This window comes from Rhinoderma darwinii, chromosome 3 (assembly GCF_050947455.1).
Source record: "Rhinoderma darwinii isolate aRhiDar2 chromosome 3, aRhiDar2.hap1, whole genome shotgun sequence".
NCBI classification, from domain to species: Eukaryota; Metazoa; Chordata; class Amphibia; order Anura; family Rhinodermatidae; genus Rhinoderma; species Rhinoderma darwinii.
This window is the reverse complement of record NC_134689.1, coordinates 264,767,256-264,794,433: the sequence shown is the minus strand read 5'-3', so window position 1 is coordinate 264,794,433 and position 27,178 is coordinate 264,767,256. Positions and strand designations below refer to the sequence as shown.

Below are 27,178 nucleotides of genomic sequence, written 5' to 3'. Positions count from 1 at the left end.
CTTTTTTTATTACGTCGACATAGCCGTATAAGGGCTTGTTTTTTGCGGGACGAGTTGTATTTTGTAATTGTACCATTTTTAGATGCTTATAACATATTGATTAACTTTTATTTACTTTATTTTAGGAGAGAATTGAAAATAAGCAGCTATTCCAGCATTAATTTTCACGTTATAAATTTACGCCGTTTACTATGCAGCGTAAATAACATGTTAACTTTATTCTATGGGTCGGCACGATTACAGGGATACCAAATGTGTAAAGGTTTTATATGTTTTTTCTACGTTTGCACAATAAAAACCCTTTTAGAAAAAAATTACTTGTTTTTGCATCGCCGCGTTCCAAGAGGCGTAATTTTTTTATTTTTCCGTCGATGTGGCCGTACGTGGGATTGATTTTTGCGGGACAATGTGTAGTTTTCATTAGTACTATTTTGGGGTACATAGGACTTATAGATTAACTTTTATTTTATTTTTTATGGGGGGAATGGGAGAAAAGAGAGAATTTTGCCGTTGTTTTTTGCGTTTTCTTTGGACGCCGTTCATCCGGCGGTTTAATTAATGTGTTCATTTTATTGGTCAAGTTGTTACGATCGCGGGGATACCATATATGTGTATGTGTGATTTGTTTTGACCGTTTTATTAAATAAAACCACTTTTTGGGGCAAAAAAAGTAGTTTTATTTGACTTTGACTGTAATTTTTTTTATTTTTTTTTTCACAAACTTTATTTAACGGTTTTACTTTTTTTTTTTTAGTCCCACCAGGGGACTTCACTATGCGATGTGCCGATCGCATATATAATGCTTTGGTATACTTCGTATACCAAAGCATTATTGCCTGTCAGTGTAAAACTGACAGGCAACCTGTTAGGTCATGCCTCCGGCATCGCCTAACAGGCAGATGCTGAAGACAGACCTGGGGGTCTTTGTTAGACCCCCGGCTGTCATGGAAACCCGACGGCGACCCGCGATTTGTTTGCGGGGGCGCCGATCGGGAGACAGAGGGAGTTCCCTCCCTCTGTCAAACACATTAAATGCCGCTGTCACTGTTGACAGCGGCATTTAATGGGTTAAACTGCCGGAATCGGCGCGTGCTTCGATTCCGGCAGTTGCAGCAGGAGCCAGGCTGTGTATAACAGCCGTGCTCCTGCCGCTGATCGCGTGGGTAAACTGTCAGTACCCGCGCGATCACAGGACGGATATATCCGTCCTCCTGCGCGAACTAGCAGCTGCTGAGGACGGATATATCTTGGACAAGTTCGGCGGGCCGGATTAAAAAGCCTAACGGGCCGTATGTGGCCCGCGGGCCGTAGTTTGCCCATGTCTGATCTAGACAGTTTCCACTGCCCTTTAAGCAGATCTGTGGCTTAAGTGTTAATTCATCATAGCAGCGCTTACTTCCCTATTTCACCTAAGGCACAATTCCCTAAAGATTCATGCAATGGGTGTAATAGATGTGTGAAAAATAGAACATTTACTTCTCAGATGTACTTGTTTTTTTTGTTCACTTTATAATTCCATTTGACTGTTTTGTTGAGGATATGAAGGTCAGTATTAGCCATGCAAATAAACAGTTTAGTCTAACCAATGATGAGACTAAAGATGATATTTATACAGGTAATACGGTCTCGTCATGTAAGTGATCAACGTATTTTTACATTAAAGGTCACTCCACTTTTAAATATCATTTTATAGTTTCAATACAAACATAATGTAACTCCGTAGATATTTGATAGCTGGTAATGGTTACATAATGTTTCATACTCTATTCACATCCAACGTTGTATTCACAATCAAACCATTTACCTGTTTGATCTCATTTGATCTTTTTTGAGGTATATTATGGCGCATATATTGTTGAGAGATAATGAAAATGGGCATAAGACACATAAGAAAGAGTAAATACCAAAATAATCATATGAAGCTTTTCATAGCCTTGCTGCTAAAGGTGGTTGTGGTGGAGTGTGGGCCCCATTCCAGGCTTGCTATGGGACCTAGGTTTACTTGAAATGCATATGGACAGGACAATTTTACTATATCTTATTGCATTGCAGCACATATCAACTCTACATGTTAAAATACATGCACATAAATGATATTATATTTAGGTAATTTTTTTCTTTATAAAATATGCCTAGAACAATGGTCTCCAACATGTGTCTCATGACCAAACAGCCTCAGTTTCTAATGATATTAATTAAGCTTAAAGGGGTTGTACCAGAATCGACAATCATCACCTATCCACAGGATAGATAATAGTCTGCTCGCTGTGAGTTCCACCAATCGCAATAACGGTGGTCCCTAACCCCTTGTCCGTCTTCATTGCCCAACCGTAGTGAGGAGGAGCTTAAATGGAGCAGTGGTTGAGCATGCGCCCACCGCTCCATTCAATGCTTATGGGGCTGACGGAAACAGCCAAGCACTGTACTCCAGTGTTTCATTCATTCCCATAGACCTTGAAGAAGAAGCGCGCACGTTGGAAGGCTGCTCCATTCAAAGATCTCCTCACTGTAGTTGAGCAGTGAGGAGGTTCAGGACTTCGTTCTCGCGATCGGTGGGGGTCCTAGAAGTGGGGCACCTAGTGTTCAGACAATTATCACCTATCCTGTGGATAGTCCATGTCGATTCTGGGAATGCCCTTTTAAAGGATGTGTTTGCTGCACATATTTGCCGTTTTGTAATTTATAACAAATGAAGGTTAAGGAAAAAAAAGGACATTAATTATACATCTATGAAATCGGAAGTCAAGTTTTCTGCAGTTTGCAGGGCCAGCTCCTAATGTATGTGGGCCCTTGGGCGACAGAGCCACAGTGGGAACCCTGATAAGCCTACTCTAGACTTGATGAGCATAGAGCATGTTTACTCAGATGACCATGAGCCCTCCAGACCCTGTGGGCCTTGGCATTTAACTAGGGTTGTCTGGTGCTGGCCATTTGTACTTTACAAATCAGATTTTTTTGTATGCTAGGGCCATACAACAAAAATATATTTAACACTTAACCCCTTAGTGACCAACAATACGCCTTTTCACGTTCGTCACTAAGGGGCCTTAGGCTAGGCTGACGCCTTTTCACGTGAGCCTAGTCTGAGTCCTGCACGGGTCTCCCGTGCAGGCTGGAGCCGGGGCTCAGCTGTCTGATGACAGCTGGGCTCCTGCTCCAACGCCCGCGATCGAAGTTTACTTCGATCGCGGCCGTTTAACCCGTTAAATGCCGCCGTCAATGGCGACCGCGGCATTTAACTTTGTTTACAGAGGGAGTGAGCTCCCCCTGTCACCCATCGGCGGCCCGCAAATGCAATTGCGGGTCTCCTATGGGGTGTCATGGCAGCTGGGGGCTTGATAAAAGCCCCCAGGTCTGCCCTGGACATATGCCTGATAGAATGCGCCGGAGGCACGTCCTAACAGATTGCCTGTCAGATTTACACTGACAGGCAATAATGCTCTGGTATACGAAGTATACAGAGCATTATAGCAGCGATCTGAAGATCGCACAGTAAAGTCCCCTAGTGGGACTAATGAAATAAATAATAAATGTGAAAGATTAATAATACAAATTACAGTAAAAAAATAGAAAACCATTTTTTTCCATAAAAAGTGGTTTTATTTAGTAAAAGTGTAAAAAATAAATAAAAGTACACATATATGATATCGCCGCGACCGTAATGACTCCATTAATAAAGTTAATATGTAATTTAAACCGCAAGGTGAACACCGTAAAAAAAAAACGCAAATAACAATGACGAAATTGCTATTTTTTTCCATTGTCCCCCAAAAAAGTAATAAAAATGAATCAATAAGTCCCATGCACCCCAAAACAGTACCAATCAAAACTATGTCTCGTCCCGCAGAAAACAAGCCCAAAAAAATCACAACATTGATGGAAAAATAAAAACGTTACGGCTCTTGGAAAGCAACGATGCAAAAACAAATAATTTTAGTTCAAAAGTGTTTTTATTGTGCAAAAGTTGTAAAACATAAAAAACCTCTACATATGTGGTATCGCCGTAATCGTACCGACCCATAGAATAAAGGTAACGTGTTATTTACTTCGCACAGTGGACGGCGTCCATTTAAAAACGCATAGAACAATGGCGGAATTTCAGTTTTTTTTATAATCCCCCCAAAAAAAGTTAATAAAAGTTAATAAAAAAATTATATGTACCCAAAAATGGTGCTATTAAAAAGTACAACTAATCCTGCAAAAAACAAGTCCTCATACAGCTATGTAGACGAAAAAATAAAAAAGCTATAGCACTTTTAATGCGACTATAGAAAAACAAATAAAATAGCTTGGTCATTAGGGCCTAAAATGGGCTGGTCACTAAGGGGCTAAAGCTCAGAAGCTCAGGAACTTTCATTCAGTACGGTCATATAGGAGAAAGCCACAATTTCAACAAGTCAGTAAAATCTTCTGGAAACAAATATAACTCGATCACAAAGCAGTAGTCCATGTATCATCCATCACCCCTTCATTACACGGTGTATCTGTTCTGGCCCGCCTTTGGATGTGATGTTTGGGGTTTATTTACTTTTATCTATGTAGTATTTTTCTACATACATAAAAATGCTTCTGCTATTAAGAATGGAAATCCCCACACTGCATTCACTAGGCTTTATTTAATAGGCAGCCCGTTGTTTTCTAATCAAATATAATGAATTGTGTGTGTCTCCATACAATAGGATGAGCAAATATTCTAGAAAGTGAAGCAATCTCATTTAGCAGAATTTAAGGACTCCTTTGAAGATCCTTGGGGACAGTGGAGGGCAGCAGGAAACAGAATAATTGTCAGCGATGGATGGATTCTTAATGAAACGATAGGTTCAGCCTTGCAAGACTGGTGCCAGTATAGAACTGTATAAATGAAAACATACTACAAGTAATTTTTTGAAGAAGGAAAATTGAACCGCTACGAGTAACAGTCAATGTTTTTGAAATTCTTGAAAATCCACTTTTTCTGGGATGATGAAAATGTACTTAGACATTAGGCTGTAAAATATGTAAATTCACTGTGGCAAGACAAGATGTAATATAAAGTTCTTGCTTTTATGAGCTGTATTTTTTGTAACACTTTGTATAGAAGACTAAGGATTTCATTAAAAGGAGATATATGATCATAGCTAAATAGCTAATATGCCTATCTGAAATCTGTAGGGGGCTTTTCTTCTGTTGTTGGAGGATTAAAGATAGTCAACCATATAAGACATAGGCAAAATATTATACTATTAAATATTATTGCACAGCACTGTATATTATGTGTATATATATATATATATATATATATACACACACACACACATACACATATATATATATATATATATATATATATACACACACACACACACTGGTCCTTCTCGATGAATTAGAACATCATCAAAAAGTTAATTTATTTCAGTAATTCAATTCATAAAGTGAAACTAATATATTATATAGATTCATTACACACAGAGTGATCTATTTCCAGCATTTTTTTTTTTAATGTTGATGATTATGGCTAACAGTTAATGAAACCCCACAATTTAGTGTCTGAGAAAATTAGATTATTATATAACCCCAATTTCAAAAATGATTTTTAATACCGAAATGCTGGCCTACTGAAAAGTATGTACAGTATATGTACTCAATACTTGGTCGGGGCTCCTTTTGCATGAATTACTGCATCAATGCGGCGTGGCATGGAGGCGATCAGCCTGTGGCACTGCTGAGGTGTTATGGAAGCCCAGGTTGCTCTGATAGCGGCCTTCAGCTCGTCTGCATTGTTGGGTCTGGTGTCTCATCTTCGTCTTGAAAATACCCCATAGATTCTCTATGGTGTTTAGGTCAGGCGAGTTTGCTGGCCAATCAAGCACAGCGATACTGCGGTTAGTAAACCAGGTATTGGTAAATTTGGCAGTGTGGGCAGGTGCCAAGTCCTGCTGGAAAATGAAATCAGCATCTTCATAAAGCTTGTCAACAGAGGGAAGCATGAAGTGCTCGAAAATTTCCTGGTAGACGGCTGTGATGACTCTGGACTTAATATAACAAGTGGACCAACAGCAGCAGATGACATGGCCCCCAAACCATCACTGACTGTGGAAACTCCACACTGGACCGCAAGCAACTTGGATTGATGCCTCTCCACTCTTCCTCCAGACTCTGGGATCTTGATTTCCCAATGAAATGCAAAATTCACTTTCATCTGAAAACAGAACTTTGGACACTGAGCAACAGTGTTGGTCCACTATGTTATATCAAGTCCAGAGTCAGCGCAGCCGTCTACCAGGAAATTTTTGAGCACTTCATGCTTCCCTCTGCTGACAAGCTTTATGGAGATGCTGATTTAATTTTCCAGCAGGACTTGGCACCTGCCCACACTGCCAGAAGTACCAATACCTGGTTTAATAACCACAGTATCACTGCGCTTGATTGCCAGCAAACTCGCCTGACCTAAACCCCATAGAGAATCTATAGGGTATTGTCAAGAAGAAGATGAGACACCAGACCCAAAAATACAGACGAGTTGAAGGCCGCTATCCAAGCAACCTGGGCTTCCATAACACCTCATCAGTACCACAGGCTGATCGCCTCCATGCCACGCCACATTGATAACACCTCAGCAGTGCCACAGGCTGATCACCTCCATGCCACGCCACATTGATAACACCTCAGCAGTGCCACAGGATGCGAATATGATGAAAACTTTGAAACCATGAATCATTTTGCAGAAAGGTAAAATGTTGCACATTTGACTTTATATTGATGCCCACCTGCCAAAAATTACATAGCTGTGAGTTTTCTGTTCTACAAAATGGACTAGTTTCACGAGGGAAGGACACACTATATCATTTTATGCCAAACCCAAATAATTCGAAAACGGTCAGCCAATTCTGGCATTCCTACCATATCAGCACGCACACAGCTGCTATAGAGTCCACAACTGCCCATCTGTGGTGAGTGTCATAGTGGCTCCATCCACCACTAGGAGGAGCACACTACATACAGATTTAGACTAGGGCTACACTGCAATCACATGATGCGTGATCCATTTGTTGCGCTGAGTGCATTGCAGTAATAAAAGGGATTGTGGCAGTGTTGTGACCTACAGGTTACCCGACACTACAGGTGCAAAGAAGTTTGGATGTAATGCGTCTGAAGTGCCACTGCAATCTGTGCGTCGCATTCACTTTCATTACCGCTATGCACACAGCACGACACAGCGATCTTTGGCGAGTCTACACATCGCACCCAAAGACGCTATGTAGTTCTAGCCATATACAGCTCTGATTGAGTTAAATACTAACAGTATAAATCAATAAGCAGTTAGCGGCCTCTAGTGGCGGTGTAGAATGAATTATATTAACTCATAAAATGGACCTGAATACTCAATAATAAAATCCATGTGGCAGAGCTGTTAGTAGGTAGTAAGGCCCATTCGGAGTGTGGCTATGGATCACTATGTTTTCTGTGTATGTCCCTAGTGTAGAAGTTAGAATATTATACATAGATGTACATAAGATTTGTCTGTCACTTTTTCTAATACAAATCTACATCATAAAACCAATTTTAGATTTATCCCTACATTCTTTTGGATTTTGTGGCGATATTACCAATTACAGAATTATTGCCAATACTGCATCTTGTTCAAGTGTCATGGTTTCCCATGATAGACCATGTATGGGCAGATCAAATGAGATATTATGTCAATTTCTTCAGGCTGATTTTCCGAATTGTCATAGCCTTCCTAACAAGCTCAATGTTCAGAAAAGAACCGGAATATAGGAAAATAAAGGTCATATCGTGGCTTTAATTACCTATAATTATGAACAATAATAATCCACTTGGTTTTAAGATTGTTCTAGTTGAGTGAAGAGAGTCATTTTGAGCTCCTACTATAGACTGGGTATCTTTTATCATTAGGGTATGTTGACACAGAGTTTTTTTGCAAGCCGAAAATTCTGCCTGGAAAAATCAGCTCAGTTTTTGCACCACACGCATTTTTTGATACATTTTTGATCCGGTTTTTGCCACAGTTTTTTAAGGCGTTTGGGGGAGATATACTAAGCAAAATGTACCAGATTCCTGGGACAAAGTGCACCAAAACCGCGTTGTACATAACATGCAAAAAATTGATTATTTGTGTTACAAACTTTTTGCACCTTCCACGATAGTTTTGAAAAGTGTTTAGAAAAGGGGTGCAGCTAAAAGGAGTTGCAATATGCACCATATTTATTAAGGGCATGCACCATTTTCGGGTGGAAAATGCTGGTGTACAGTACACCAACCAAGATAAAACGGTTTAACATGTCTAGTAAGTTACGCTAACAGTATCATACAGTGTGCACCACAGTGATTAATTTGGTGCAATGGTTGCCTGTCTGGTATAGTTTTTTCCTTTTAATAAATCTTCCCTATTAAATACATGGAAATGGTATTTTACAGTTTTTACAGCTGCCTTGTCAATTCTGAAAAGTTTCTAGCTAAAGTCAATAAATCTGAGATATATATAAATGGCTGAAAAATGGGCGAAAAATCGGAAGCAGAACGCCTCCAAACATCTGCTCATTGATTTCAATGGGAAAAGCGGCGTTCTGTTCCGGCGGGCCGTTTTTTTTACTTGCCTGTTTTAAAAAAATGGCCGTGTAAAAAAACGGCCGTGAAAAAGAAGTGCATGTCACTTCTTGAGATGTTTTTGGAGCTGTTTTTCATAGACTCTATAGAAAAACAGCTCCAAAAACGGCCGTTAAAAACGCAGCGAAAAATGCGACTTTGAATAAAAGACGTCTGAAAATCAGGAGCTGTTTTCCCTTGAAAACAGCTCCGTATTTTCAGACGTATTTTATTTTGTGTGTGCACATACCCATACAATGTAATCCTTTAATTCTGGATTCACATAGAAGAAATGCGGTACTTCAAGTTTTTGTTAAAACACTGGATTCTGGATAAAACATTAAACACGAACATCCAAGACAATAAAATTTATGCTACATAGAATACTTTTTCAGTAAATAATATAAAAGCATGTCCTGCCACACAGAAACTATGTAGTCATATGTAAGTCTGAGGGAAATTTCTTGGCTGGAAAATTGGATTGTGTAGGACAAAGGGCACCAAATTTACTTTAAGGGCTCATCTTAAAGAAGAACTCCAGTAAATTATCCCCCCCCCCCTTCTTTAACATGTGGTGAAACATAGTGTAATGTTGTGTATTGGTTTACATGGGTCTCTGCAGGGTCGATGCAGGATTCTGATTTAAAATGAAAATCACATAACCCCCTCGGCAGCTCAGAATGGAGCGGATACAGGTAAATTAGAGAACCAGGTAAGTGAATACACAACAATACACTACATTTTAAAACAGTGGGAGAGGGTGCAGAAAAATAATTCTCTGGAGTGCTTCTTTAATTGTGCAACCTCTGTTCATATGCCCTATTCGAACATATAGACATACAGGTAACCTACTTGTATTAGGCTAGATTCACACAAACGTGGGGAAACTCAGACATGAAAAACGTGACTTTTTTTTAGGTCCGAGGTGCCCATATGCTGGTTTCGTTTTCACGGATCCCCATAGACTTGAGTCTATCGAGGGATCCGTGAAAACAGAACAAGATAAGACATGTTCTGTTCTTCAACGGGCCCGTCACACGGCCCGTCGAAACAACAGGCATGTGAACGGCCCCATTGAAATACATGTGTCCGCGTGACGGCTGTTTTAACAGCCGTAACGTAAGTACTCTACCTGTCTGAATTCGGCCTTAGTCAGAGCATGTTGTCACTGAGAATAGCGGCTTCTCCGGTGGTCTTGGCCATGGTTACCTATTTTTTTGGGGCTAAAGGATATTTAACAAGCAGTATGAGGAGCTACTGACAGTGTTAGGCTGGATTCACACGAGCATGTTCGGTCCGTAAAGGACGGAACGTATTTCGGCCGCAAGTCCCGGACCAAACACAGTGCAGGGAGCCGGGCTCCTAGCATCATAGTTATGTACGACGCTAGGAGCCCCTGCCTCGCTGCAGGACAACTGTCCCGTACTGTACTCATGTTTTCCGTACGGGACAGTAGTTCCACGGAGAGACAGGGACTCCTAGCGTCGTACATAACTATGATGCTAGGAGCCCGGCTCCCTGCAGTGTGTTCGGTCCGGGACTTGTGGCCGAAATACGTTCCGTCCTTTACGGACCGAACATGCTCGTGTGAATCCAGCCTAAAAAGGGTAGTCTGTATTCGACAAAACTTTTTGGGGTATTCCGCTAGTCTTCATCTTCAGGCCAATCAATTACTCATTTAGCAATATATGCTTCCCCTGGTTGCAGAAATGTATATATGAACCATAATTCATATTATTTTTAATAAAATGTATACTGTATATGAAGTATATTTAACACATTTGATATTGTTCACACTAAATGGTAAAACACACTTCCAATACTGCAAGACATTTTCACTACAAACATTTTAAACATAAAGCAGACTACTATTAAAAAGTACAAAACTAAAAATAATTACGGAGAAGTTTTACATATGCACTTTGAGGAAATTAAATCACAACCAGACATTGCGTCTACCCACTAAATTGGTTATTGCAAATGAACGATGCTTCGTATTAACAGTGTCTCCAAGAATTAGTCAGTGTAATGGGAGCTAATGAGATTTCCCATTCACTTAGAAAAAGAAAGCTGGAGTCTAACTGGCCAGAACATGTTATTGTCATTTCTGTCAATGACAATTTGGCACAGTCTTAATATCTTCAAAATGAGTTTAGTAGGGAAAAATATCATTACAATAATGGTTCCTTATTTCCTGTACTATAGAATATAGAATAATAGCTTCTGACAAAAAAGTTTGATTAGAAATACACCAGGGCATAGAATGAAACATCTGATAACCATAAATAAAACAAAATTGATTTATCACCCTGAAAACATTGCTCTCATCACAGACAACCCCTTTGATATGGGAACCATCACAGTGATCAGTTGACTTCCACGGGTCCGACTCCTGAATCGCTCTGTAAACTGCTGATTTTGCCGTGGAAGCCTTAGCCACACAGATATTTTTTTCTGCAACGGTTGCTTCATGGGAAACAGTTTTACATAGCAGCCATTCAAATGCTTTTTATCAGTTTTTGTTTGTGGCTCATAGAAGGGGATCCCGAGAGGGGCTCCTTCTTTTAGTCCATCCTTATGTCCTAATAGATAGACTGGACAACCCCTTTAAATCTTAGAGGTATTATCTGACTAAATGTATGTCAGATGATCACAAGATGTTTTTCATAGAACAGGCACTTTCACGCATCCTTCAGATTCTAGGGTCTGTCTAATTCATGCTGTATTCAATGTAATGTATATACATTTAGATATATAAAGTCTACAGAAGAAACAGAATACAGTTTATAATTAATCTCTTCCTGCTGCAGCCACTTTTGACCTTCCTGACAGAGCCTTATTTTTCAAATCTGATGTGTCACTTTATGTGGTAATAACTTAGGAAATTCTTTTACCAATCCAAGCGATTCTGAGATTGTTTTCTCGTGATACACTGTACTTTAAGTTAGTGGTAAAATTTGGTCGATATATTCAGTATTTAATTGTGAAATACACCAAAATGTAGCAAAAAAATTCAAAAATTAGCATTTTTCGAAAGTTAAATGCATCTGCTCTTTAAAACAAATAGTAATACCACACAAAATCGTTGCTAATTTACATTTCCCATATGTCTACTTTAGGTTTGCATCGTTTTTTTTTAACATCCTTTTATTTTCCTAGGACGTTACAAGGCTTAGAACTTTAGCAGAGATTTCTCACATTCTCAAGAACATTTCAAAAGGCTATTTTTACAGGGACCAGTTCAATTGTGAAGTGGCTTTGAGGGACCTATACATTGCAAACCCCCATAAGTCACCACATTTTAAAAACTGCACCCCTCAAAGTATTCAAAACAGCATTTAGAAAGTTTCTTAATCCTCTAGGCGTTTAACAAGAATTAAAGAAATGTGGAGGTGAAATTTACAGATTTTTTTTTTTTTTTGCAGAAATTCATATTTAATCCATTTTTTTCTGTAACACAGAAGGTTTTACCAGAGAAACACAACTCAATATTTATTGCCCAAATTCTGCAGTTTTTAGAAATATCCCACGTGGCCCTAGTGTGCTAATTTACTGAAGCACATGTCTCAGAAGCAAAAGAGCACCTAGAGGATTTTAGGGCCTTCTTTCTGTTATAAGATATTTTAGGCACCATGTCAGAAGAGTTTGAAGAGGTCTTGTGATGCTAAAAGAAAGAAAACACCCAAAAATACCACAATGTCCACAAGGAATAAAGAAAAAAAAGCCCCATAAAATTTGTAAAGCAACATCTTTGGAGTACATAAATACCCCTTATGTGGGCATAAATCGCTGTTTGGGCACACTGCAAGGATCAGAAGAGAAGGAGCGCCATTTGGCTTTTGGAGTACAGATTTTGCTGGATTGGTTTCTTGGCACCATGTCGCATTTGCAATGCCCCTGTGGGACCAAAACAGTGTAAACTACCCAAAAGTGACTCCATTTGGGATACTTAAGCCCTTGAGGAATTAAAGAGGCTCTGTCACCAGATTTTGCAACCCCTATCTGCTATTGCAGCAGATAGGCGCTGCAATTTAGATTACAGTAACGTTTTTATTTTTAAAAAACAAGAATTTTTGGCCAAGTTATGACCATTTTTGTATATATGCAAATGAGGCTTGCAAAAGTACAACTGGGCGTGTTGAAAAGTAAAAGTACAACTGGGCGTGTATTATGTGCGTACATCGGGGCGTTTTTACTACTTTTACTAGCTGGGCGTTCTGACGAGAAGTATGATCCACTTCTCTTCAGAACGCCCAGCTTCTGGCAGATCACGCTGTGATGTCACTTCCCCAGGTCCTGCATCGTGTCAGACGAGCGAGGACACATCGGCACCAGATGATTCTGCAGCAGCATCGGCGTTTGCAGGTAAGTCGATGTAGCTACTTACCTGCAAACGCTAATGCTGCTGCAGAATCAACTGTAGCCTCTGGTGCCGATGTGGCCGACACGATGCAGGACCTGTGAGTGACGACACAGCGTGATCTCTCGAGAACACGGCTGTGTCTGCACTGCCAGAAGCTGGGCGTTCTGAAGAGAAGTGGATGATACTTCTCGTCAGAACGCCCAGCTAGTAAAAGTAGTAAAAATGCCCCGATGTACGCACATAATACACGCCCAGTTGTACTTTTACTTTTCAACACGCCCAGTTGTACTTTTGCAAGCCTCATTTGCATAAATACAAAAATGGTCATAACTTGGCCAAAAATGCTCGTTTTTAAAAAATGAAAACGTTACTGTAATCTACATTGCAGCGCCTATCTGCTGCAATAGCAGATAGGGGTTGCAAAATCTGGTGACAGAGCCTCTTTAAACTACGGGTGTAGTGAGCATATTGACCCCATAGGTGTTTCATAGATTTTATTAGAATTGGGCAGTGAATAAGACATAGCTTTAGCTCAACATTTTTCATTTTCTCAACAAAAAAGCACCCCAACATTTGCAAATCAATTTCTCCTGAGTACGGCAATACCCCATATGTGGTCATAAACTGTTGTTTGAGCATACAGTAGGGCTCAGAAGGGGAGGAGCGGCATTTGGCTTTTGGAGTACAGATTTTGGTGGATTGGTTTCTGGTCGCTATGTCGCATTTGCAAAGCCCCTGTGGGACCAAAACAGCTGAAATCCCCCAGACGTAACACCCCCTAGGTGGTGTAGTGAACATGTTAGCCTCGCAGGTGTTTTGCAGAAATTAGTGTGCACTCGATGTTGGAGTGAAAAAGGGAATTTTTCCATAGATATGCCAATATGTCGTGCCCAGCTTGTGCCTCCATAACAAGAGAGATTGCTAATTATTAATTTTTCTTTACTTTTTGTTGAGGTTTTACAGAAAGGCAATAGTGTAATTACAATATGAGTAAAAGCAACAGTGTAAACAGTATACAAATAATTGTTAGGATTCACAATTAGAAGAAGAGTGTGTACACAGCATGATCTCTACAATAGACAAAACAAAAAAAACAAAACAAATAGAACAATAATGTAATATGAACATTATAGTGTAAGTACAAGGAGAGAAGTCTCAAGTACAAATCTTGTGGGTTTGTTAGAAAATAAGCTCCAAATAGTGGAGAAGCAAAATATCAGTTGACAGTATCGGACATAGGTGGGTCTTCACACAAAAGATGTTGAAAGGAGTCATTTTTGCAGAACGCAAACCTGGGTGCCCAGTTCTTTCGGTATTTGGCACGAGAATGATATTCAAGATGCAAAAGCTCCTCCATTCTAGCAAGCAGGGCTTCTTTCCTAAGCCAGTGTCTTATAGGTGGCCCAGCCTCGGTCTTCCAATACAGCGGTAGCAGAGATTTGGCATCAGCAAAGAGTTGTAGCCATAGCTCCTTGGGGACCCCCCTAGGGAATGTCGACCACAGATTTAGGAACACTGCTCATGGTGTTATAACAAAAGAGGAGTGTGTGATGGTGTTAAGTGCATGTTGTATCTGTTCCCAATAGGGAGAGATTTTCTCGCAATCCAACCATAAATGTAGATAAGCTCCCAGGGCTTTATGACATCTCTAGCAGTCTGGGGAGATTTCAGTACATATTTTATTCAAAACCCAAGTAGTCTTGTACCACCTAGAGGTCAGTTTGTATGAGGATTCTTGCAATTCAATACATCTAGAGGTCCCAGGGGAGTTTCTAAAAATCTCTTTGGTGTCTTTGTCAGAAAAAGTAGTATTCAGTTCCAACTCCCAAGATTTAAGAAAGGAAAGCCGTACCGATGAATTAATCTTAATGAGATTGTTATAGTATAATGTAATAAGCTTCTTGGTTGGCGAAGGAGGAGGGTTTTTTCTAACCAAGATGGCAGGCGGTCAAGTGGTCACTGCCTAAGCGCTCCCAAGTAACATCGTCTGAGGTGAAAGTAAGAGAGAAAATTGAGGGAAGAGAATCCAGGCTTAGAACTCAATTTGGGGAGTATAGGAGCAGCCCTGTTAGATAGTATGAAATCATATTTGCTGCAGGACGCTGCTTTAGGAAGGGCAGGACAGTCTCCAAGCCTCTGTTTGTGACTGCACAAGGTCTCGGACTGTCATCAGGGGAGACGGAGTCTGGTGCAGGGATTTCATCCCTTCACCCTTTGTCCATGTTAGATAGGAAGCAGAGGTAAGAGCGTTACTAGACAGTAAAGGGGCTGCATTGGGTTTATCAAGCCAAAGAAGGGAGGATAGGGGGATGCCTATGGTGGCCTCCTCTATGAGAGCCCCAAGTCTACTCGAAGTATGATCAAATCATTCAGTTATCCTGGCTAGTTGTACGTAGTGGTAATAGGATTCGATGTCTGGAAAACCTATCCCCTTGAGTGTTTAGGAAGGACAAGGGTGCTAAATGCTAGCTCTCTAAGGGTATGTTCACACGGCTTATTTTCGGCGAATTTTCAGGCAGTAAACGGCCGAAAGACGGCTGAGAAATCGTAAGCAGAATGCCTCCAAACATCTGCCCATTGATTTCAATGGGAAAAACAGTGTTCTGTTCCGACGGGGCATTTTTTTACGTGGCCGTTTTGAAAAATGGCCGCATTAAAAAACACCCACGAAAAAGAAGTGCATGTCACTTCTTGAGCCGTTTTTGGAGCGGTTTTTCATTACCTCTATAGAAAAACAGCTAAAAAAACGGCCGTAAAAAAACGCAGCGAAAAACGTAATAAAAAAACGTCTGAAAATCAGGAGCTATTTTCCCTTGAAAACAGCTCCGTATTTTCAAACATTTTTTGCTAAGCGTGTGAACATATCCTAATTATTATGTGGTGTTTCCCAGTTTTAGTAACACCCTACATGTGGCCCTAATCTTTTGCCTGGACATTCAACCAGGCTCAGGAGTGAATGAGCACCATGCGAAATTGAGGCCTAATTTGACGATTTAGGCCTCATGCACACGAATGTAAAAACGCCCGTAAGCTTACGGGAAGGTGCCCGTGCCGTTGAAAAATATAGAACATGTCCTATTTCAGGCCATAATAACGGCACAGGCAAGCCCATAGAAGTCTATGGGGCTCCCGTAATTACGGGAGCGTTGCTAGGCGACGTCAGGGGATAGTCACTGTCCAGGGTGCTGAAAGAGTTAAACGATCAGCAGTAACTCTTTCAGCACCCTGGACAGTGACTACCGATCACAATATAGATCAACGTGTAAAAAAAATAGAAGTTCATACTTACCCAGAACTCCCTGCTTCTTCCTCCAGTCCGGCCTCCCGGGATGACTTTTCAGCCCATGTGACCGCTGCAGCCAATCACAGGCTGCATCGGTCACATGGACTGCCGCGTCATACATGGAGGTCAGGCTGGATGTCGAAAGAGGGACGCATCACCAAGACAACGGCCGGATAAGTATGCATTTCTTTTACTTTTACTACGGAAAGGGCTGCCCCTTCTCTTTATCCTGCACTGAGAGAGAGAAGGGGCTGCCGATTAGTGCAGTGCAATTTTGCAGCAAAAACGTGCCCGTAAATATGGGTGGAATACTGGTGACACCGGACCCGTATTTACAGGCACAGGTACGTAAATACTGGTGCAATATGGGTCGAATACGTGTGACCAAGGACCCGTATTTACGCCAGTGTTTACGGGAGGAAAAAAATACGTTCGTGTGCATGAGGCCTTATGAAGTATTGATTCACAATTGCAGAGGCTCTGATGTGAAATAATAAAAGAAACCCCTGAGAGTGACCACATTTTGGAAACTACACCCCTCAAGGCATCTATAAAAGTGGTGTAGTGAGCATTCTCACCCCACAGGTCTTTTCTATAAATTAATGCGCTGTGAATGGTGCAAACTAAAAATTGCAATTTTTCCCTAGATATGCCATTTCAGTGGCAAATATGTTGTGCCCACCTTGTGCTACTGGAGACACACACCCCAAAAATTGTTAAAAGGGTTTTCCCGGGTATTGTGATGCCATATATGTGGAAGTAAACCACTGTTTGGGCTCACTGTAGGGTTCAGAAGGGAGGTAGGTTTGGCTTTTGGAGCGTGGATTTTGCTTGGTAGTAGTTTTTGTTTGGGGTATTACTGATATTTTGGTTTATAATGTACATGTAAGGTGGTACATCAGGGGCATAGTCAGGTGGTATAATAATGGGGTAAAAAAACAGTAAACAGTATATTCCATAGATATTTGTTACGCTGTGAAGCATTCCTTTTTTTCACAGACCAGTGTCACACAGTGTCACACTGATAAATTATGTCCTTTCTTATCCTCTTTTGGTTCACACTCCGCACCTTTGCAGTTTGGGGAATTTTTCTTGGAAAATGTTGTCCTGGTATAATACAGGCACCCTCGCTTCCAGAAGATATGTTTGGGCCCTTCCCTTCCTTGTGCCCTAATTTTAAGGCCTTGATAAACCGCCTCTTGAAACAGAATTTTTTTTCCCCTAGTTCCTGCACAACTGCATATTTTTCTTTCCTAACTTATTGGAGCCTTAACTAATTTTATATTTTTATTGATGTAGTGGTATGAGGGCTGTTTTTTTTTTTTTGCGGGACGAGCTGTAGTTATTATTGGTACCATTTTGGGGTACATGCAACTTTTTGATAACTTTTTATCCTATTTTTTGGGAGGCAAGGCGACCAAAAAACAGCAATTCTGGCATAGTTTTTTTAGTTTTTTTTAACAGCGTTCACTATGCGTTTTAAATTACGTTAGGCCTGATTTACACAAGCGTGTGCGTTTTGCGTGCGCAAAAGGCACTTAACAGCTGCGTGATTTTCGCGCAGCCGCCATCATTATGACACTTTGTTTGGATGTTTGTAAACAGAAAAGCATGTGGTGCTTTTCTGTTTACATTCAGAGTTTGACAGCTGTTGCGCGAATCACGCAGTTCGCACGGACTTCAATGGGTGCATGATGCATGAACAGCGCACAAAGAAAGGACATGTCGTGAGTTTTACACAACGCAATCGCGCTGCGCAAAATTCATGCACTGTCTGCACTGCGCCATAGACTAATATAGGTGCGTACGCCACAAGCGTGAAAAACACACGCGTCACACGCGCGTATATTACGCTCGTGTAAATGATGCCTTAAGTTTATTCTGTGGGTCAGTACGATTCCGGCGATACCAAATTTATAGCACTTTTTTATGTTTTACAACTTTTTGCACAATAAAATTACTTTTGTAAAAATAATTAATTTTTTCTGTCACCATGTAGTGAGAACCATAAGTTTTGAATTTTTGCGTTGACGGAGCTGTATGAGGGCTTGTTTTTTTACGAGACCAGCTATAGTTTTTATAGGTACAATTTTTGGATACATGCGACTTTTCGATCACTTCTTATTGAAGTTTTTGTAGGTCAAAATGACCATAAAATAAAAATTCGGGCATTGTTTTTAACATAATATAACATAATAATTTTTATAGTTCATGCCGATAAGGTCGCGGCGATACCAGATATGTATGGTTTATTTTTATTTTTCAATAATAAAGGACTTAATAAGGGAAAAAGGGCGATAGTGTTTTATTTTATTACTTGAAACTTTTATTATATTTTTTAAAACTTTTTTTTCCACACTTTTTTTTAGTCCCACTAGGGGACTTGAAGGCCCAACTGTCAGATTTTTTTTCTAATACATTGCACTACCTATGTAGTGCAATGTATTAGATCTGTCGTTCATTCACCAACAGCAAGCAGATTAGGCTTTGCCTCAAGGCAGGGACCTAATCTGCTTCCGTAATGGCAGAGCAGGAGTCCATTGTTAGGCGTCCTGTTGCCATAGCAGCAGTCGGCAGCCCTGCGATGGCAGGGCTGCTGATCTGCTGCCAACCATGGGCAAGTGCCGGGGCCCACTCGGCCACCGGGTACGGTTGCTGCGGTCGTCACGGAATCACTGTCCATATATGAACAGAGATGTCAGGAGGAGAGGAGTCCCAGGCGGAGCGCTAGCGGCTCTGCTCCGGGACTCCGTCTCTGGGGAAGCCCCTGAAATCAATGTCCATATATGGATAGTGATGTCAGAGGGAGAGAAGGTGTCCAAGGGAGAGCGCTACATGCGGCTCTGCACCGGGACTCCGTCTCTGGGGAAGCCCCTGAAATCAATGTCCATATTATGGATAGTGATGTCAGAGGGAGAGAAGGTGTCCCAGGGAGAACGCTACAAGCGGCTCTGCACCGGGACTCCATCTCTGGGGAAGCCCCTGACATCAATGTCCATACATGGACAGTGATGTCAGGAGAAGAGGAGTCCCAGGCAGAGTGCTAGAAGTTGCTCTGCTGTGGGACTCCATCTCTGGGGAAGCCCCTGACATTACTGTCCATATATGGACAGTAATTTTCAGGAGCATAGCAGTGATCCAGGCAAAGTGCTAGTAGCGCTCTGCCCAGGAACGCTGGCTCTGGGGTTGCTCTGGACATCAGTAGCCATATATGGACAGTGATGTCAGGGGCTTCCCTGAGCTGGAGTACCGGAGCAGAGCCTTTACTAGCGCTCTGCCTGGGACTTCAGCTCTACTCCAGACATCACTATCCATATATGGACAGTGATGTCAGGAACAGAGCAGGAGTCCCAGGCAGAGGGCCCAGGACTATGGCTCTGGGGTTGCCCCTGACAGCACTGTCCATATATGGACAGTGACGACAGGGGTTTCTCCTGAAGCGGAATTCCCAGTCGGAGCATCGGCAATGCTCTGTCTTGGGATTCAACACTCCTAGAGGGAACCCCAAAGGCACTACCCACAGGGAGGGAGGCTGTGTGGTACTACCAGGTAGGGGGGCTGTGTGGCACTACCTGGGAGGAGGGCGCTGTGTGCCACTACCTGGGAGGAGGGCGCTGTGTGCCACTACCTGGGAGGAGGGTGCTGTGTGCCACTACCTGGGAGGAGGGGGATGTGTGGCACTACCTGGGAGGAGGGGGCTATGTGGTACTACCTGGGAGGAGGGGGCTGCGTGGCACTACCTTGGGGGCTGTGTGGCACTATCTACAGAGGTCACTAAATTTATGGGGGTACAGACTGGGGGACTAACTTCTATATGGGGCATAAACAGAGCTTAATGTCTATATGGAGGCACAAAGTGACGTTTTATGCCATTTTACTGCCGCCGTGAGTTCCCCCGCAAAGGGGCCTACTAAGTCTGTGTTGCCCAAGGGCCCACATAAACCTGGAGCCGGCCCTGGCTGTATCTAAGGGGTTAATGGCAGGAATCGGAGCTAGCTCTGGTTCCTGCCGTTACAGGTGGATGTCAGCTGTAACATACAGCTGACATTCACTGCTGATGTTGCCGACTCAGCTCCTGAGCCATCTTGCCGACGGCTACGTAAGCCTTTTAGGCCCCGCCTCTGGGTGGCGTCTGAAAATCTTCCGTACAAGGCTGACCGGGAGGCCACTATTAGGCCTCCGGTTGCCTTTGCAGCCACTGGCACCCCAGCAATTTCCTTGCTGGTGTGCAGATGACCTGCAACACCTGAAATGCAGCGATCGCTTTTGACCGCTGCATTTAAGGGGTTAATGGTAGGGATCGAAGCTAACTTTGGTTCCCGCCATTACAGCAGGGTGTCAGCAGTAAGATACAGGTGACATCCGGGGATGATGGCACAGACTCCGCTTCTGAGCCGGTGCCATCCATTTGTCGTAAGTATACGACAATTTGCGGGAAGCACAATGTATACTTACGACAAATGTTGGGAAGGGGTTAATATCACATGACTGCAGAATCTATGTTTATTTCTCTTTAGTGTAATCTGCATGGTGCCTAGCAACCACTAGACTACATCTACACCCAATGTAGTCACAGGAATTTCAATATACTGTACTATAAGGCTATGTTCACACGGGGTATTTTGCCGAGTTTTTTGACGCGGAAACCGCGTCGCAAAACTCGGCAAAAACGGCCCGAGAACGCCTCCCATTGATTTCAATGGGAGGCGTCGGCGTCTTTTTCCCGCGAGCAGTAAAACTGCCTCGCGGGAAAAAGAAGCGACATGCCCGATCTTCGGGCGCTTCCGCCTTTGACCTCCCATTGACTTCAATGGGAGGCAGGAGAAAGCGTATTTCTCGCTGTTTTATGCCCGCGGCGCTCAATGGCCGCGGGCGAAAAACAGCGCGATAATTGCCGTGAAAATCGGCGTGCAGGGAGAGGAATATCTGCCTCAAAGTTCCAAACGGAATTTTGAGGCAGATATTCCTCCCCCAAAATACTCCGTGTGAACATAGCCTAAGGCTCTGTTTACACAGAGTATTTTGCAGGCAGAAAAAATCTGCCTCAAAATTGTATCAGGAATTTTGAGGCCGATTTTGACCTGCCTGCACTTTCTTGCCACGGTTTTCACCCGAGGTCATTGAGCTCAGCGGCCGAAAAACACTTTTTCTGCCTCCCATTGATTTCAAAGGGAGGTCAAAGACAGGACCGCGGTAGGACATGCCGTTTATTTTTCCCGCAAGTGTCGAAAAACCGCTCTGGAAAAAAAAGCCTTTGCCTCCCATTGCAATCAATGGGAGGCGGTTTTAGAAGCTTTTTAGTGCCGATTCCGATGCAGTTTCTGCGTCAAAAGTAGCGCCAAAAAACTGAGCCTAATACAAATAAGCAGCTCTGTGATTTAAAATTTTGTATTAGGTTCCTTTCACGAAGGCAAAAGAGAAAAATCATGAAGCTAAAAAATATCAGACAAAGGGAATCTAAGTAAGAACAAGAAAGATTGTAAATTACTGTATGTGCTGTGCACTGTGGGGGAGACGTTGTGTAGCAGGTAAGGCTTTAAGAAAATGCATTTTTCTATTTATCATTTTTTGAAGAACAGTAATATGTTAGGTACTAAAACTTACCACAGATATGAGTATTGCATCTGTATTCATAGGATACACCATCAGGGTATGTTCACACGCACTAATTACGGACGTAATTCGGGCGTTTTTGCCCCGAATTACGTCCGAAAATAGCGCCTCAATAGCGCTGACAAACATCTGCCCATTGAAAGCAATGGGCAGACGTTTGTCTGTTCACACGAGGCGTAATTTACGCGCCGCTGTCAAATGACGGCGCGTAAATAGACGCCCGCGCCAAAGAAGTGACCTGTCACTTCTTTGGCCGTAATTGGAGCCGTTATTCATTGACTCCAATGAATAGCAGCGCCAATTACGTCCGTAATTGACGCAGCGTTCAAGCGCCTGCACATGCCGTTACGGCTGAAACTACGGGGATGTTTTCAGGCTGAAACATCCCCGTAATTTCAGCCGTTACGGACGCCCTCGTGTGAACATACCCTCAGAGTGTGATTGGATTGGTAGTGGACCTTCGGGTGGGGCTCACACCAATCATGAGATTGAAGGACCTGAACATCATGCCCCCTTTGCATTTTGTGCAGACACAGCACCAGGTGGAATTGCAGCTCAGCCCCATTCAAGTGGCTGCTGCTATGTCTTTTCATCGAGAACTGTGCCCCTTCATTCTCGTGATCGGTGAAGGTTTCAGCAGTAGAAAAAAAAATATCCATCAGTACTGTATAATAGTATTTAGTATTGCATTGGTACTAAGGGGCTGTAAAAGGTGTCAGGCCATCAGCTGAAGAGACTTGAGGAATACATAGCTATTACAGTATATCATAGGTACACTGTGCCTTCTATCTAAAGTGTTTCAGACAAAAGTAGTCAAATGCAATTTAGCTTTCGACTTTTCAGTGTATCTAAATTTTAACTGGTTGTAATAGGCAACAAGGTCAATTTTTCTTTTAGACAATGGGAGATTCAGTAGGTTAAAAACTCTTAAATAAAAATAAATATTAATATATGTAAGATGCTTACTCACGAACCCGTTATTCACATTGAAATTACAATAAAATCATTTCTATAATAAAATTTCTGTAATTTGCTTGTCCTAACCAATATTTGCATGCATTTTTCTTCCACAATTTTATGTTTTGTTTTAATTATTAACCATGCCTCATTCTAAATAAACATGAACTTAGCTCCGAAATTTTTTTATGTGGGAAAAAAATACGACTGCTTTTTAAAAACTCTTATTATATCCTATACATCAATGCCATAAAACAATAAAAGTGCACCGTCTACGTTTTTTTTTCTCATTAATTTTCTTATTGATACGACAGCATAACATTTCAGTGTACAAGATAGAAGGAAGACATTAGCACAGAGAGAGAGATAGATATGACAGCTTGTGTGCCATTTGGGTGATTTTACGTGGTGCATTTTTCTGCACAGTTTTAAACCTCACTTTTATAGTTATTATAGATGCATTACATACCTGCATGTAAAACAGTATACCGAAAAAACATGTGCAACTTTGCGGAGTGGTTTTTGATGGAGCAAAACCCACTGTGCAAAAGATAGATAGATTAGATTGATGGTAGATACTTATGAGGTAGATAGATAGATAGATAGATAGATAGATAGATAGATAGATAGATAGATAGATAGAACCACTGACCACATCTACACCCTGCACAGCCTCATCAAGAGCCATGTCCACAATACAAAGCATGGGAAGATATACGCCTGTTTTGTGGACTTTAAGAAGGCCTTCAACTCAGTGTGGCACTCGGGCCTATTCCTGAAAATGTTGGAGAGCGGAATAGGAGGTAAAACCTATGACGTCATCAGAAGCTCCTACACAGAGAACAGATGCAGCGTGAAGGTGAACGGGAGAAGAACGGCTGATTTCCAGCAGAGCCGAGGAGTCAGACAAGGCTGCAGCCTCAGTCCAACGATCTTCTACATCAATGAACTGGCCACAGCTCTGGAATCCTCCTCAGCACAAGGTCTCACCCTCCATGACACCCAGGTGAAATTTCTGTTGTATGCAGATGACCTTCTGCTGCTATCACCAACCGAGAAAGTTCTCCAAGACAACTTGCAAATCCTAGAAAAATTCAGCTCCACGTGGGCACTACCCATCAATGCAAAAAAAAACAACATCATGGTGTTCCAGAGGAGAAACTCAAAATCCCCCAGGAACCCGACCCTCACACTAAATAACGCCACACTTAAAGCGACCGACAGGTACACCTACCTGGGCCTAGAAATCAACCAATCAGGAAGCTTTAAACAAGACGTGCAAAACCTTCTATGCCATCAGAAGAAAACTCTACCACCTCAAACCACCAGTGACGGTCTGGCTGAAAATCTTTGACTCCATCATCTCCCCAATCCTCCTGTATGCCAGTGAAGTCTGAGGTCCGGACACATACCCAGACTGGTCAAGGTGGGATTCCAGCCCAACAGAAATTTTCCACCTAGAATGCTGCAAACTCCTTGTCCAAGTCCATCGGAGTACCACAAATAGTGCATGTCGAGCCGAACTGGGCAGATTCCCAATACACCTCACAATCCAGAAGAGGGTGCTATCATTCTGGGCCCATCTACACAGCAGCAGGCAAAGTTCCTATCACCATAAAGCCTTGCTACACCAAGGGGTCCCAGGTAAACCAGGCCCCCAAGAACATCTCACCCTGACCCGGCCTGAAGAAAATGTCACTCAGCGCGACCTCACAAAAGCCGAAATCAAGAAGACAATAAACGAGGACCAAGAGGAGTATATCAGTGACTGGAGGAACGACATAAAGACATCCCAGAAACTGACAATATACCGGGGTCTACAGAGACAATATAAACTGGCACCATATCTGGAGAAACTGCCAAACCCCAGAGACAGACAGATGCTGAGCTGCTACAGACTGAGCGCCCACAACCTGCTCATCGAATCCAGGCGCCACAGACAAACCTACAAGCCCAGGGAGAGCCGACTGTGCCAAAAGTGCGACCAGGAGGCCGTGGAGGATGAGGCCCACTTCCTGCTACACTGCTCCAAATACTCAGCAGTGAGGGACACTCACTTCAGGACACTCTCTGATCTCTTACCGGACTTCAGCTCCATGGAAGAGGAACTATACATCCTGCTGGGTGAAGAGGAAAACACAGTGGACATAGCGGCACAATATGTCACTGCATCCCATAGACTGAGAGAGACATGATATGCCATGGACTTGTATAACCCCGACCCTAGATGTGTCCCTATCCCCCAATCCCTCAGTCACTATCCCTCATTCCCTTACTTCTTACTTGCTTTGGCAATGCTAATATGTATTTGATCCTGCCAATAAAGCTTCTTTGAATTTTAATTTGATAGAAGATAGATAGATAGATAGATAGATAGATAGATAGATAGATAGATAGATAGATAGATAGATAGATAGATAGATATGAGATAGATAGATATGAGATAGATAGATAGATTATATAGAAACTCTTACGTAATGTGTTCACAAATTTATGCATCACAACTTATTTACATAAGCAATGCTGTGAGCATTAGTGTTGATAGAAATCATATGTAAAGATGGTGGAAGATTCCCAGCGGCGAACGTTACACAGTTTTACAGAGAACCCTCATCATGGTATCTGTACATAAGTTACATAAATGAGGAATTTCATAAATAACGCTAACAAATTCAATCAAAGTCACTTTCCAGTCTGTGCAGCTAGCATAGTCAAACCAGCATGGATTTCTTCTGACCTTTGTTTCTAGATCATATCTGTTGTTTTTCCTGTACGGTTAATGGGGTTTCCTGCTATGACCATGGTAACCTCATATAAAACCTCCTTAGTGTTAATTTGGGTGACTGTACATTATCCACTGACCTGCAAATGCCTTAGAAATTCGTTCTTTCTTCCATTCCCAAGGCTGGTCATACTCTTCTGGAGGCCGCTCATCATCTTGTGGCAGTCTAGACTCACGTGGTCGTTGACCTGATGATTTTTCGCCTTCCGATTCTAATCCATTTTCTGATGGTTCGTACGGTGTGTCATATAAATGCAAGGGTTTACAAGGCAAATCTTTGGATCCCCTTCTGCGAATTTCTGTACAAACACAGAAAAAATACAAAAACATTGACTTGAATGAATTTGTTACTCATTATTTTACAATCTTTCCATTCTATTTTTTTTACATAAACAAGGCAAAAATAAACTGTTTTTTTTTACTGATCAAATTAGAAGATGAAAAGGAACAGAAGGAAATCTGCAGCTTGGAATGAAACTTTATGCAAATACATTCAGCTAAAAAATATTTATAAAGACACTTACACCAAATTATTTACCAGTGTTTCTCAGATGATTCCCAAGTGTACGTCATGTAAATGTGCCTGTCTTCCTGTCTGACTGTGCATTATGTATTGAGTAGATTACGCTCTCTCGGGTAGGCAGCAGCTTTCCCTATAGTGAAATGCAAGGAAACGTGTCTGAAGTGTAACTAATAGGCGCTCAACAGAGACAGGACTTCCCGGTTTGTGGTAAAAAGCTTATTCGATTGTTCTTAATCCCAGGTAGCTGCTTCCATGCTGGTCTCTACAGAAAAAATGTCTGCCTCCCAGAGAAAAAGCGATATTCATAACAGATATTGCTCTCCCCTGAGAGAATGGCTGTGGTCACAACTGCATCAGAGGCTCCGGTGTAGATTGTTGAACATCTGGTAACAAGACAGAAACCCAAAGTCAATGGGTTCTGTCAGGCACTTCCGATATTTTTGTTGTTCTGCTCTTATGATGGAGCGGAACAACAGAAAGACTGAACACAGATGTAAAGGAAGCCTTACCTGAAACTCCATTTATTTTTGTTTTGTACACAGTACTGCCCATAAATGTTGTGTATACAAAGCAATCAGTGATCAATTAGGCTTTCTAATGCTGGCCATACACATTAGATAAAAGTCAGCTGACCATGCCTAATTCATCGGGATCGGGTGACTATTTAATGGGTATGGGGGCCTCCTGACTCCGATCCTGGATGGTAAATGAATCAGGCATTTTGGATTTCAACTCTTATTCAATGGCTTAGTCCCCTCTCCCCATTGGAGAAAAAAAAATGGATGATCAGCTTTGTGGAAATTGGAGAAATAAGTGTCGGTTTAAAGAGAAGTCTCAGCCACAGAAAGGAAGCTATAAACCCATACAACACTAAGGACTAAACAGCTATAAATCTAAGTCTAGATCAGAGGCTCGCCACTTGTGTTTTATTGCTGCTAAATAAAATTAACAAAGTCTAGAAGTTTAATAATCTTTTACTTAAATTATTGGTCTACACAATATTTCACTAGCTAGATCAGCAGTCTGTGCTTGATAACGGCTCTTCTTACTGTACCTATGGGAAGGAAGTTG

General features: G+C 41.9%; 1 protein-coding gene across 2 annotated transcripts in view; it reads right to left on the bottom strand.

Annotated features, from left to right (window-relative positions):
* SHF (Src homology 2 domain containing F) overlaps positions 1-27,178 on the bottom strand; it is a 272,777-nt gene that overhangs the window by 83,887 nt on the left and 161,712 nt on the right. For both annotated transcript variants that reach the window (XM_075857869.1, XM_075857870.1), the window contains exon 3: positions 25,665-25,883. In XM_075857869.1, the coding sequence (XP_075713984.1) occupies positions 25,665-25,883 (219 nt within the window). The remainder of the gene's footprint in view (positions 1-25,664; positions 25,884-27,178) is intronic.